Raw genomic sequence first — 15,144 nt, 5'->3', positions numbered from 1 at the left:
AGTTCATTATAGCTCTGGTTGCAAGCAGGTGGCTTGCTCTCATCTGTGGTATCATTACTGAACTCCTGCCTGTGTCATCTGTGGATAAGTAGTTCATGCTTTCCCCCTCTATGTCCTCCTTGTGTCATCTATAGTGGTTAGTGGGGTTGATGAAGAGCTCATCGCATCCGCTCCCTATTTAGGGTCCAGCACTAGGGATAGCTAGGGTCAGGTATCCAGCTCAGCATATAGGTGCAGAACTTATCTAGGGTGGTGAGGGACCCCAGGGACCAGCTGTAGGTTTGGTCAGGGGTCATCATCTCCCCATTCCCTAGATGCAGAGATCCCCTTCCCTTCTCGTTCGTTACTCGCTTGGTACTTCCCCGTACCTAGTGTGACACATAGGCATACAGTGACATATGTTGGTAAGTGGGAGGCATATTGATTTCCTCTTCTAAGACTTCACCCAGTACAGATATGAAGCTTTAGCGCCCCGCTCATGGGAGTGACGTCAGGCTGTCCTCTCAGTGGGCAGAGCCAGACTTCATGTCTGTTCCATTCCAGAAGAACTCATGAGGGCTGAGGATTGTGCACCACACCTGATGTAACACCAGTGTAAGCCGAGGCTCCAAATCCCCGGTATTCCGTGCCCTGGATCCACCCCGGACCCCGGAGATCACCGGAGAAATGAAGAACAGGAGCAGAGTCCTTTATTCTGTTCCTCACCACATCTTCAGGGTCATAGTTTGATATAACTTGGAGATTAACAGGCCCCTGTGAGGCTCATCCCTGGGGAAAGCGGCCGTGATTGTGCACAAAATGCTGAAAATTCTCACAACAACATCATGAAAGCAGTATGGATCTCACAATGTTTAATGTACGGCTCTAGCCAAGAGCAGCAGCAGCTGAAGAGGTCCTACAAGAAGGACAATGAGGTCCTCATCATATCTGTGCCACCACAACCGGCCAGGCACAATGAGGTCCTCATCATATCTGTGCCACCACAACCGGCCAGGCACAATGAGGTCCTCATCATATCTGTGCCACCACAACCGGCCAGGCACAATGAGGTCCTCATCATATCTGTGCCACCACAACCGGCCAGGCACAATGAGGTCCTCATCATATCTGTGCCACCACAACCGGCCAGGCACAATGAGGTCCTCATCATATCTGTGCCACCACAACCGGCCAGGCACACAGCAGAATAGACACCGTCCACACAATGCATCTACTCCACAATGACATACCAGCTACGGTTCACTAGAGATCAGCGCTGATCCATCCCCAACTACAGAGAGGAACCTAAAATCCATGTTCCTGATCGCTGGATTGCCTCACCCAACAGATTTACAGCAAGAGTAAGAAAAACAGCCGGCACGGAAGAGGGTCCCTGCATTTCCCATTACACTCCCTAAAAGCCCCGGTGCCAAACTGAAGGAAGGAAAAACTGCTGTACTAAACATATCACGACCCCCATCTCTACACATAAGTGTAACCTTTAATGTACGTGTAGAGTGGTACAGGGGGGTAGTCATGGACGAGGGGCTGTTTTCTTGTGCCCCAACATGCTACATGAAAGATGGGGTCCTGGCTTGGTGTGTGGATTTGTGTTGTGAGGGCGGTATACCCTTGCAAGCTGCGTGGTGCCGATGCCTTGCCAGGACCAGATGTCAACTTAGGCTACTTTCACACATCAGTTTTTTGCCATCAGGTACAATCCGGAAAAAAAAGGATAAAACGGATCCGGTATCGCATCCGGTTTATCCCCATAGACTTGCATTGTAACCGGATTGTACCTGATGGCTTTGCGGTGCATCCGTTTTTTTCCGGATGCGGCAAAATAATTAAATGCGGCGGCCGGATAGAACGTATCATGTAACGTTTTTTGCCCCTTAAAAAAACCGCATTCTGCCGGATCCGGTACAATGCGGCATTTTATACAATGGTTGTCTATGCATGCCGGATCCGGCGCAATGCGGTTTAAACCGGATGCGGTGACCGCATCCGGTTTGGTAAACAGAGCATGCGCAAATTTTTTTTTTTCCATCATCACACAACTTATAAAAGGATCCAGCACATTCTACACACCTCCTGCCGTTCGTTCCTGACTTCAAGTTCTGCTGTCCTCCAGTCCAGTGCTCCAGGGAAGAGGTAATGTCCACAGTACTGTCCACAGATAACTGTTGTGAGCTGCGTACATGTACTTAGACATTGTTTTTTCTTTTTTTACAGGTGCAGTGTTGCGGTCAGAGTTTGGTCCAGCCAGTTGCTGGGTACGTTCGGTTCTGTGCCAGTGTGAATTTCTTTGGAGGAGAGTGTTCCTGAGGTAATGTCCACAGTACTGTCCACAGATCACTGTTGTGAGCTGCGTACATGTACTTAGACATTTTTTTTTCTTTTTTTACAGGTGCAGTGTTGCGGTCACATTTTGGGCCAGCCAGTTGGTGTGCGAGGCCTGTAATAAAAAAAGATATGTCGTCTTCTGGTAGCCCGCCCTCCGGTTCACAAACTGAGGTATATATTTTTTTTTTGTTTTTTTTTTTTAAAAAAAAAAAAAATTTTTTTAAATAAACGACATTTACACAGGTGGCCGAAACATCACAGGAGATGCTGCCAGAAGAGGACGGAAGGGGTGGAGAAATACACGGAGCGGGCGGTCATAGTGTAAGTTTCATACAGGAATTGTTTACCACAGCACACCAAACACATAAGTAAATAATGGTTTTTTTTTTTCTTCACTAAAGGCTTCAACTTCTAGGGCTCACGATAGAGCTCCCCCAAGACCGTCCCAGGGTCGTCGTCGAGGTGGCGGTGGTCATAGTGTAAGATTTTTTTTTTATTTTTTTTTTTTTCATGTCTGTGTGAATTTATGTCTAATTTTTTTTTTTTTAATTTCTTTTTTCTTTCTTTGAACAGGCATCACAGCGTGCTCCCGATTCTGACGGTGAGGAGGCCGGATTTATCAACATCGACCTCCTCATCGATGAAGTTAGAGAGAGGGAGCCGCTGTGGAACATGGCTGACCGCCGCCACGCTGATTCGATCGTAACCCGTCGACTCTGGGACGAGGTATGCCACGCAGCGGTAGAAGGTTGGGGGGAGCTCAATTCTCGTGGCCAGAAGAAACAGCGTAAGTATTCACAGTTCAGTAGGTTATGCTGCAGGATGTAATGTGTTGTATACTAACCACTTTGTGTTTTCCACTTTCAGGTGACAAACTTCAGAAGCGGTGGCGGTCTATCAGGGATCGCTTCAAAAAGGAGTTGAATCAAGAGATGCAGGCCCCGAGTGGATCCGGAGGACGCAGATCGAAGTACCGTTACTTTAGAGCGTTGTCGTTCCTCCGGACAACTATGGTGTGCAGAAGGTAAATATTCCCCACAATATGTACAAAGTATAATATTTTATGTCTTATTTTTTTTGCCTTTTTTTTTATTCAGTGGCACTGTATAGCAATTAAAGTAATTATTGTTTTGTTTTTCCTCTTTTTAACAGCACCGTCTGCAGCACTCGGGAGCCTGCATCGAACCCGACAGGAGCGATCCCTGAACAGTCCGCCACTGGGGAACACAGGCACAGACCCCACCCATCTGAACCTTCCCTTCCATCGACATCTGTCCCATCCACCTGCGCTGGAGCTTCACGTGAGACTTCATTACCTGAAGCTGCTGGTGATGAGATAGCTTTTCCCCTACCCCACCCCTCTGACACTGCTGCCCTCAGTAGAACACCTTTGGGTTCTGGGCGTCAGCGTCATAGGGGTCAGGAAAAGAGCTATGCGCCCGAGTTCTTGCATCTAAATGCAGCCTTCCAGAACGCCATTAAATTATTAGCCGAACAAAATCGTTCTTGTTTTAGCTTCATAAATGCCAATATGGAAAAAAATACACACGAATTGTGCACGCGTCTGGACAGGCTGCATTTAGATGCAAGTAAATCACCCAATCATTGTTTTTTTCAAGCCGTACTAGAGCGCATGGAAAAGCTATCTCCTGACCAGCAGATGCATGTAATGCAAGCCACACGGCAGGCTCTGGCGCAGGTTTCCTCCCAACCACCTCCACCCACCCCTCCTCCAGCACCTGCCCCCCCTCCAGCCATTGTCCCTACTCCCCCTGCTGCCCAGTACCAGCCTGCTGCCCAGTACCAGCCTGCTGCCCAGTACCAGCCTGCTGACCAGTACCAGCCTGCTGACCAGTACCAGCCTGCGGCCCAGTACCAGCTCCCAACCACATCTGCCCCTACACTTCCTACCCACTACCACATCTCGCCTTCCACACCCATCATGACCCCAACTCAAGCCACTAATTCACCCGCCACCTCTTCTGTCTCCCAATCCCTCCACTCCACCCCTCAATCCTTACCAAATCCCATCCCATCTCCTGGTTTCCCTCTTGGTTTCTCAAGCACACCTTCACCTTCTGTTACTTCACCACCACCACCACCAACACCACTTTCCACCCTCAATACTCCAACTGTGCGTGTGTTCCCACCTGACAGCCCCTCCAGTACTATCTCCACCCCAAGCCCAAGATATACCAATTTATAATTTATGTATGTAATAAAAATAAAAGTTTTTTGTTGAAAAGTATTTATTTGTTCTTGTTTTTTTTGGGGGGGAATATTATATTGCAAGTTAAGTTAATAATAAGGTAATACAAAAACATAACATGTTGTAATTTGACGGTGTAAAAATTACAAATTTTTAAAGAGATTCAAAGATTAAAATTAACAAGGTTAACAAGATATATTTTAATTTATTTTTAACTATGTTTATTTGTTATAAAACTAAACAAAAATCTTATACCATTTGATCTTGCCAATCTACTCTACCTTCTGGGGACACAAAATAGTCAGCATATTTGTCACGGATTGTTGAACAGGCAACACTACTCCTAAATCCAGGACTGGTGTAGTCAGACAAAGCGGTGGATTCCAAACTCTGGTCATCCAAGGACAAAGGTTCCTTTGTTAAAACAAAATTGTGCAGTACCACACATGCTTTCACAATTTCATCCACAGTTTCAATGTTTAAATTAATGGCTGTTAACAAGACTCGCCATTTGCTGGTTAGTATCCCAAAGGAGCATTCCACCATTCTTCTGGCTCTGGATAATCTGTAATTGTATATTTTTTGGGTTTGCGTCAATCCACGGCTTGCATATGGCTTTAATAGATGTTGGGAGAGTTGAAAGGCTTCGTCGGCCACAAAAACAAAGGGCATTGGGGGCTCACATGTGCCAGGAAGAGGTCTTGCAGGAGGGAAATCAAAAGTATTCCCATAGATTCGCCGCCCCATTGGGGACATTTTAAAGACCTGCGAGTCATTGGATCTCCCATATGCGCCAATGTCCACTGAGATAAATTTGTAGTCCGCATCCGTTATTGCCATTAGGACAATTGAGAAATACTTTTTATAATTGTAGTATTCTGACCCCGAAGCTGCAGGTTTCACAATTCTTATATGTTTGCCGTCCACTGAGCCAAGGCAATTTGGAAACTGACAAATGTTATAGTATTGTTCAGCAATTGCAAGCCATCTGTCCCTGGTGGGCTGGGGGATGAAATCCTCATGGAGGCAATCCCACAAGGCTTGGCAAGTGTCTCTAATGATTCCCGAGATGGTGGAAATTCCTAGTCGAAACTGGTAGTGAAGGGACGAAAGCGACTCTCCAATTGCAAGGAATCTGTAAAGGAAAGACAATAATTATAAAAAAATAATAGCAAACACATTACAGTTAAAAGTCAATTTACAGGAGGATACAATTTAAAAAAAAAACTTACCTAAGCGTAACCAGCAAACGCTCCTCGGGTGTTATAGAGTAACGGCAGAAGGTGTCCGTTTTACGTATGTTGTCCGCAACAAGGCCAAGGAGGACGTCAAAATTATTCACTGCCATCCGGACATAGCTTGTGAATTTTTCATCGTTTCCACGGAGCTCCAGGTATAGGGTTGAAAACACCCCACGTGTCAGTCTCTGGGCAGTCAGGGGATGGATCCAAAAGCGTCGATGTCGCTGACGCCTCAGTCGCTGTCGCTCCTTTTCTCTGACGATGATAGCCAAGCGATTTGCCTCAAATGTAAAATCTGCAGTGATCTTTGTGTAATTTGCAAGAATAACATCCATGGTTTCTGCTTGTCTCTGTCTTCATTCTGTAATATATGCTTCAAAATACTGTATATATACTATATTTTCCCAATAGCCAATCAGAATACGGAACGCGTTAATTGTTTGTTTAGTGTTAAAAAAACGGATCCGTAAAAAAACGGACATAACGGATGCAAAACGGATGCACACCGGACCCACCGGATCCGTTTTATTGCGGATCCGTCCCCAACGGATCCGCTTAAAAACGGATCCGGTGGGTCCGGTTTGCACAACAAAACCGGAAACGTTGGATACGGAAAAAAAAAGGACTGTACCTGAATACAGAAAACTGATGTGTGAAAGTAGCCTTATTCAAGAATAGAGACCACCAGTTCTTTAAAGGGAATCTCTCAGCAGGTTTTTGCCACCTTATCTAGAGCAGCATGATGTAGGCAACGAGATCCTGAATCCAACAATGTATACATATAGACATAAGCTGCTAATCACAGAAGGGAGGGAGTTGGACCTAAACTCGTGTGCTCCTCAGTCCACTATTGATAAAGCAAGAAGCATAAACTATCATTACAGGTAAACAAAAACAGCCTTTGTGATAAGAGATGCAGGGCTGTAATCTGTATGTTAACCCCAACAGCATACTGTCTTCAGATTACATAGCAAAACCCTGCTGACAGATTCTCTTTAAAAGCAATGTAGGTTTACTTAACAGTCCTTTGATGACAACTATGTACATGAGATAGCAGTCACACAACTGCTCGTACATTTCAGTAACACAAAGCTTCACGAGACGCACCTTCTACACTTCCACCTGAGTTGTTCATTTGTGATCAGGCTGACAGGAGATAATTTCTACTGTCCTGCTGATTAACTCTGGGATCACATGTTGTCAGAAGACCTATCACAGCCACTTCCTTTTTAAGATGGAGGAGCCTGTCTTCCCGTGCCAACTATAGCTTTAGCAACACCAGTCCGTGTGGTGTTGTATCCCAGTACTGCTGGGAATTGTATTGCTTTGTGGATGGAGTTGCTGTGGAGTTCTCTCATCATCTTGTTTCTTCCCTGCTCTTATTTTCCTCCTTATCACTTGTTGTCTAATACCTCTGTGGGAGCGTGCTGAGTGAGTGAACGAGTTTTGGTTTTCCCTGTTTGTCCATATCTGTGGCTTCTACCACTCCTATTCCAGCCCTCCCCTGAGAAAAGGGGGTATTAGATCAGGGCTGTACAGGAGCAGGGCTTGGAAGGCGGCCCAAACATCATCACCATCAGACATATCCCTGGGATCAGGTACAGCTAGGTTCCCCCTAGCATGAAGACCAGTTTAGCAGCCCCGATCTCCCATCCATAAGGTTGATGATAACTTGCTAGACAGGGGTTACTCACCAGCTGGAACCTGCAACAATCATTGGAACAGGTCTTACTGGTCAGACGTCCACCATTCAAAAAATTATCACATATCCTATGGACAGGTGAGGAGTTCATTCCACCTGACAACCCCTTTTGCTTTGTTTTTAGTTCCCACTTTTCAACCTTCTACTTTTGCTTCTGTAAAATTCTACATTTGTATTGTTGTTTGGTGCTGGAGTGCCAGATTATAAGACTTTCTGGATTACAAAATGTGAGGTTTTTGTATAGTGTGGAACATACATAATATAATAAATATCTGTCAGGAGTGAAAACCTGAGAGACATTTCAAAAAGAGCACTTTAAAAAAAAGTAGTAAATATCCCGGCAATTCAGGAAATACAAAATTGGGCCATTGTTCAACTAATTTCTTTAATTATAGGCCAGAGTTTCATTCCCTGCTGTGATTCCAACAAACTCTGCAATTAGCAATCTGAAATGTTGTTCTCAAGCCAACCGATCCATCTCCTTGACAATGGCCATTAATGAACTTGTGTAGTGTAACAACTACTTACCTAATAATCTGCGGAGATATATTGTGACAATAGCAACTTCACCGTATTAAGAGCAGAAATAAATACAAATCGCTGCTTCTAAATTGTAAAATCAATATTTATACTTAAAAAAGGAAAAACACCAATATTAATTATTCATGTAGGCCCTCAACTATTAATAATTAATATTCCAATAATTACAATAAGTACACTGGCTGGCTTGACCAATATGTTGAAGGGTAAACTTCCTATCTATTATCATTATCTTACGGGAGGGTTACCGCCACTATTAAAGGGCAACTCCGAATATATTAATATTAACTTTGGCTATTATTTAAACTGCCAAATTACACTCTCACACTTTTTGTTGCTTTGCTAAACATATACAGTATATTACTGGAGACTAACTGAGATAACACTATGTACTAATAAAGAATATTTATTACATACACATTTAAAAATCTACAGTTATTATTCTATTAAATACCCCACTAATACAAAACTTCCACAATAGCACACAATACTAATAAACCCACAAATACCTAATAATGTTTCCCACCCATGTTTTCTAAACACACATACAACAGCAGCCCAATCACCTAACACTAATTGTCCTTACATGGAACTCAAGGGGTTAAAAAAGGGATAGCAGAGGAAGGATACATAAAGGGATAGCAGAGGGAGCATACATAAAGGGATAGCAGAGGAAGGATACATAAAGGGATAGCAGAGGAAGGATACATAAAGGGATAGTAGAGGGAGGATACATAAAGGGATAGCAGAGGAAGGGTACATAAAGGGATAGCCGAGGGAGGATACATAAAGGGATAGCAGAGGAAGGGTACATAAAGGGATAGCCGAGGGAGGATACATAAAGGGATAGCAGAGGAAGCATACTTAGCACAGTATTCTATTTTGATGGTGAGGCAGCTTGTCTGAGTCAGAGAATGAGAGGGGCCACTTGATGGATGTTGAGGAACTGAATGGGCTGCAGGGCGCGTGGCCGCAGAGAAAAAGAAAATTTGGGGGGAACCTTAGTGACCCCCAATATATTAGTAGACCCTACATTGACCTCTTACCTCAAACTTCAAAACACACCCTATACGTGTCGCAGAGATATAAGCAAACAAAATAAAGAGAATGATGCCGTGCATAATATGTTTCATGTGAGGACTCTCCACCGTATCAGGTACAACAAGGGTTTGTCACCTTATTTGAGGTAGTTATGTTGCTATATGTCACATATGAGGAAGGATTGCTTGGTGACATTGTTGTTGCTTGGAGTCCCAGCACAGGAGCCCTAGTCACAGATTAGCGAGGCCAGTGATACAGCCAAAGATTATGGTTTTGGAGAAAATTCAGCTTTTGGGCGCTGATGAATAAATGTAAGAGACGTCAGATTGCTAAACATTCCTGGTGAACACGACTTCTGCAATAAAAAGTTCTCCGTTATTTACATTTTTGCATTACTAGTAACTATTTTTTTTTTTTGCAAAAAAGTGAATCTTCTGCAATGTCAACAATCTATTGGGTTATTGAGCAGCGCCCAAAAGCTGCATTTCCTCCAAATCCAAGATCTTCTTCAAAGATATAAGAAAGAATGGTACTGACTCTTATAATAACTAAATGAGGATGAAGCCATAAGTTCTAGTTTATTAGTCAACACTGTATACCGACTGATAGGTGCCGCAGAATATCTAATAGGGGGGTCAGGCTTTGCTAGTTATTTCTGCCCCTGTTTGCTGCCTGTCCTTCCTCCCTCCTGTCCTTCCTCCCCTAGTCCATCCTCCCCCTGTAATAACAGAGATGGGTGAGGAAGGACAGGCAGCAGACAGGGGCGGGAATAACTAGCAAAACCCGACCCACCTATTAGATATTCTGCAGCACCTATCAATCAAATAACCGTGCATGTCACAAACTTTACTTGGCTATATTTCAGAAAGTATACATCCGATCTCACAACTAAAGGTATGTATAGAATCAGCCTGATAGCGCCAGTATAGCACTGTATGTATAGAATCAGCCTGATAGTGCCAGTATAGCACTGTATGTATAGAATCAGCCTGATAGTGCCAGTATAGCACTGTATGTATAGAATCAGCCTGATAGTGCCAGTATAGCACTGTATGTATAGAATCAGCCTGATAGCGCCAGTATAGCACTGTATGTATAGAATCAGCCTGATAGTGCCAGTATAAGCACTGTATGTATAGAATCAGCCTGATAGTGCCAGTATAGCACTGTATGTATAGAATCAGGCTGATAGTGGCAGTATAGCACTGTATGTATAGAATCAGCCTGATAGTACCAGTATAGCACTGTGTGTATAGAATCAGCATGATAGTGCCAGTATAGCACTGTATGTATAGAATCAGCCTGATAGTGCCAGTATAGCACTGTATGTATAGAATCAGCCTGATAGTGCCAGTATAGCACTGTACGTATAGAATCAGCCTGATAGCGCCAGTATAGCACTGTATGTATAGAATCAGCCTGATAGTGCCAGTATAGCACTGTATGTATAGAATCAGCCTGATAGCACCAGTATAGCACTGTATATATAGAATCAGCCTGATAGTGCAAGTATAGCACTGTGTGTATAGAATCAGCATGATAGTGCCAGTATAGCACTGTATGTATAGAATCAGCCTGATAGTGCCAGTATAGCACTGTATGTATAGAATCAGCCTGATAGTGGCAGTATAGCACTGTATGTATAGAATCAGCCTGATAGCACCAGTATAGCACTGTATGTATAGAATCAGCCTGATAGCACTAGTATAGCACTGTATGTATAGAATCAGCCTGATAGTGCCAGTATAGCACTGTATGTATAGAATCGGCATGATAGCGCCAGTATAGCACTGTATGTATAGAATCAGCCTGATAGCACCAGTATAGCACTGTATGTATAGAATCAGCCTGATAGTGTCAGTATAGCACTGTATGTATAGAATCAGCCTGATAGCGCCAGTATAGCACTGTATGTATAGAATCAGCCTGATAGTGCCAGTATAGCACTGTATGTATAGAATCAGCCTGATAGTGCCAGTATAGCACTGTATGTATAGAATCAGCCTGATAGTGTCAGTATAGCACTGTATGTATAGAATCAGCCTGATAGCGCCAGTATAGCACTGTATGTATAGAATCAGCCTGATAGTGCCAGTATAGCACTGTATGTATAGAATCAGCCTGATAGCGCCAGTATAGCACTGTATGTATAGAATCAGCCTGATAGTGCCAGTATAGCACTGTATGTATAGACTCAGCCTGATAGTGCCAGTATAGCACTGTATGTATAGAATCAGCCTGATAGTGCCAGTATAGCACTGTATGTATAGAATCAGCCTGATAGTGCCAGTATAGCTTTGTATGTATAGAATCAGCCTGATAGTGCCAGTATAGCACTGTATGTATAGAATCAGCCTGATAGCACCAGTATAGCACTGTATGTATAGAATCAGCCTGATAGCGCCAGTATAGCACTGTATGTATAGAATCAGCCTGATAGCGCCAGTATAGCACTGTATGTATAGAATCAGCCTGATAGCACCAGTATAGCACTGTATGTATAGAATCAGCCTGATAGCACCAGTATAGCACTGTATGTATAGAATCAGCCTGATAGTGCCAGTATAGCACTGTATGTATAGAATCAGCCTGATAGCGCCAGTATAGCACTGTATGTATAGAATCAGCCTGATAGTGCCAGTATAGCACTGTATGTATAGAATCAGCCTGATAGTGCCAGTATAGCACTGTATGTATAGAATCAGCCTGATAGTGCCAGTATAGCACTGTATGTATAGAATCAGCCTGATAGTGCCAGTATAGCACTGTATGTATAGAATCAGCCTGATAGCGCCAGTATAGCACTGTATGTATAGAATCAGCCTGATAGCGCCAGTATAGCACTGTATGTATAGAATCAGCCTGATAGTGCCAGTATAGCACTGTATGTATAGAATCAGCCTGATAGTGCCAGTATAGCACTGTATGTATAGAATCAGCCTGATAGTGCCAGTATAGCACTGTATGTATAGAATCAGCCTGATAGCGCCAGTATAGCACTGTATGTATAGAATCAGCCTGATAGCGCCAGTATAGCACTGTATGTATAGAATCAGCCTGATAGTGCCAGTATAGCACTGTATGTATAGAATCAGCCTGATAGTGCCAGTATAGCACTGTATGTATAGAATCAGCCTGATAGTGCCAGTATAGCACTGTATGTATAGAATCAGCCTGATAGTGCCAGTATAGCACTGTATGTATAGAATCAGCCTGATAGTGTCAGTATAGCACTGTATGTATAGAATCAGCCTGATAGTGTCAGTATAGCACTGTATGTATAGAATCAGCCTGATAGTGTCAGTATAGCACTGTATGTATAGAATCAGCCTGATAGCGCCAGTATAGCACTGTATGTATAGAATCAGCCTGATAGTGCCAGTATAGCACTGTATGTATAGAATCAGCCTGATAGCGCCAGTATAGCACTGTATGTATAGAATCAGCCTGATAGTGCCAGTATAGCACTGTATGTATAGACTCAGCCTGATAGTGCCAGTATAGGACTGTATGTATAGAATCAGCCTGATAGTGCCAGTATAGCACTGTATGTATAGAATCAGCCTGATAGTGCCAGTATAGCTTTGTATGTATAGAATCAGCCTGATAGTGCCAGTATAGCACTGTATGTATAGAATCAGCCTGATAGCACCAGTATAGCACTGTATGTATAGAATCAGCCTGATAGCGCCAGTATAGCACTGTATGTATAGAATCAGCCTGATAGCGCCAGTATAGCACTGTATGTATAGAATCAGCCTGATAGCACCAGTATAGCACTGTATGTATAGAATCAGCCTGATAGCACCAGTATAGCACTGTATGTATAGAATCAGCCTGATAGCGCCAGTATAGCACTGTATGTATAGAATCAGCCTGATAGCGCCAGTATAGCACTGTATGTATAGAATCAGCCTGATAGCGCCAGTATAGCACTGTATGTATAGAATCAGCCTGATAGTGCCAGTATAGCACTGTATGTATAGAATCAGCCTGATAGTGCCAGTATAGCACTGTATGTATAGAATCAGCCTGATAGTGCCAGTATAGCACTGTATGTATAGAATCAGCCTGATAGCGCCAGTATAGCACTGTATGTATAGAATCAGCCTGATAGCGCCAGTATAGCACTGTATGTATAGAATCAGCCTGATAGTGCCAGTATAGCACTGTATGTATAGAATCAGCCTGATAGTGCCAGTATAGCACTGTATGTATAGAATCAGCCTGATAGCGCCAGTATAGCACTGTATGTATAGAATCAGCCTGATAGTGCCAGTATAGCACTGTATGTATAGAATCAGCCTGATAGTGCCAGTATAGCACTGTATGTATAGAATCAGCCTGATAGTGCCAGTATAGCACTGTATGTATAGAATCAGCCTGATAGCGCCAGTATAGCACTGTATGTATAGAATCAGCCTGATAGCGCCAGTATAGCACTGTATGTATAGAATCAGCCTGATAGTGCCAGTATAGCACTGTATGTATAGAATCAGCCTGATAGTGCCAGTATAGCACTGTATGTATAGAATCAGCCTGATAGTGCCAGTATAGCACTGTATGTATAGAATCAGCCTGATAGTGCCAGTATAGCACTGTATGTATAGAATCAGCCTGATAGTGCCAGTATAGCACTGTATGTATAGAATCAGCCTGATAGTGCCAGTATAGCACTGTATGTATAGAATCAGCCTGATAGTGCCAGTATAGCACTGTATGTATAGAATCAGCCTGATAGCGCCAGTATAGCACTGTATGTATAGAATCAGCCTGATAGTGCCAGTATAGCACTGTATGTATAGAATCAGCCTGATAGTGCCAGTATAGCACTGTATGTATAGAATCAGCCTGATAGTGCCAGTATAGCACTGTATGTATAGAATCAGCCTGATAGCGCCAGTATAGCACTGTATGTATAGAATCAGCCTGATAGCACCAGTATAGCACTGTATGTATAGAATCAGCCTGATAGTGCCAGTATAGCACTGTATGTATAGAATCAGCCTGATAGCGCCAGTATAGCACTGTATGTATAGAATCAGCCTGATAGTGCCAGTATAGCACTGTATGTATAGAATCAGCCTGATAGTGCCAGTATAGCACTGTATATATAGAATCAGCCTGATAGCGCCAGTATAGCACTGTATGTATAGAATCAGCCTGATAGTGCCAGTATAGCACTGTATGTATAGAATCAGCCTGATAGTGCCAGTATAGCGCTGTATGTATAGAATCAGCCTGATAGTGCCAGTATAGCACTGTATGTATAGAATCAGCCTGATAGTGCCAGTATAGCACTGTATGTATAGACTCAGCCTTATAGTACCAGTATAGCACTGTATGTATAGAATCAGCCTGATAGCGCCAGTATAGCACTGTATGTATAGAATCAGCCTGATAGCACCAGTATAGCACTGTATGTATAGAATCAGCCTGATAGCACCAGTATAGCACTGTATGTATAGAATCAGCCTGATAGTGCCAGTATAGCATTGTGTGTATAGAATCAGCCTGATAGTGCCAGTATAGCACTGTATGTATAGAATCAGCCTGATAGTGCCAGTATAGCACTGTATGTATAGAATCAGCCTGATAGTGCCAGTATAGCACTGTATGTATAGAATCAGCCTGATAGTGCCAGTATAGCGCTGCATGTATAGAATCAGCCTGATAGTGCCAGTATAGCACTGTATGTATAGAATCAGCCTGATAGTGCCAGTATAGCACTGTATGTATAGACTCAGCCTTATAGTACCAGTATAGCACTGTATGTATAGAATCAGCCTGATAGCGCCAGTATAGCACTGTATGTATAGAATCAGCCTGATAGCACCAGTATAGCACTGTATGTATAGAATCAGCCTGATAGCGCCAGTATAGCACTGTATGTATAGAATCAGCCTGATAGCGCCAGTATAGCACTGTATGTATAGAATCAGCCTGATAGCGCCAGTATAGCACTGGCTTTTGTTTATATAGGAAAATCCTGGTGGTTGGTCCTCTTTAAAACCAATGCAATATAGAAAAAAACAGGGAGGGATTTTTTTTTTCTCCGTGATCTTTAAAGGGCCCGAATGTTTTGA

At 43.2% G+C, this 15,144-nt stretch overlaps 2 protein-coding genes across 6 annotated transcripts in view; one reads left to right on the top strand and one right to left on the bottom strand.

Moving 5' to 3' along the window:
- Nucleotides 1-15,144, bottom strand: part of CACNA1E (calcium voltage-gated channel subunit alpha1 E) — a 964,825-nt gene that overhangs the window by 202,441 nt on the left and 747,240 nt on the right. The gene's annotated exons all lie outside the window — the stretch shown is intronic.
- Nucleotides 3,199-4,531, top strand: LOC142249346 (uncharacterized). The gene is made up of 2 exons (XM_075320970.1): nucleotides 3,199-3,349; nucleotides 3,478-4,531. Exons 1-2 carry the CDS (start codon nucleotides 3,258-3,260, stop codon nucleotides 4,529-4,531), a joined length of 1,146 nt encoding a protein of 381 aa, XP_075177085.1. The 5' UTR covers nucleotides 3,199-3,257.

Source organism: Anomaloglossus baeobatrachus, chromosome 8, assembly GCF_048569485.1.
Source record: "Anomaloglossus baeobatrachus isolate aAnoBae1 chromosome 8, aAnoBae1.hap1, whole genome shotgun sequence".
In the NCBI taxonomy this organism is placed as follows: Eukaryota; Metazoa; Chordata; class Amphibia; order Anura; family Aromobatidae; genus Anomaloglossus; species Anomaloglossus baeobatrachus.
The sequence above is the reverse complement of the archived record's forward strand: the minus strand, read 5'-3'. Positions and strand labels throughout refer to the sequence as shown.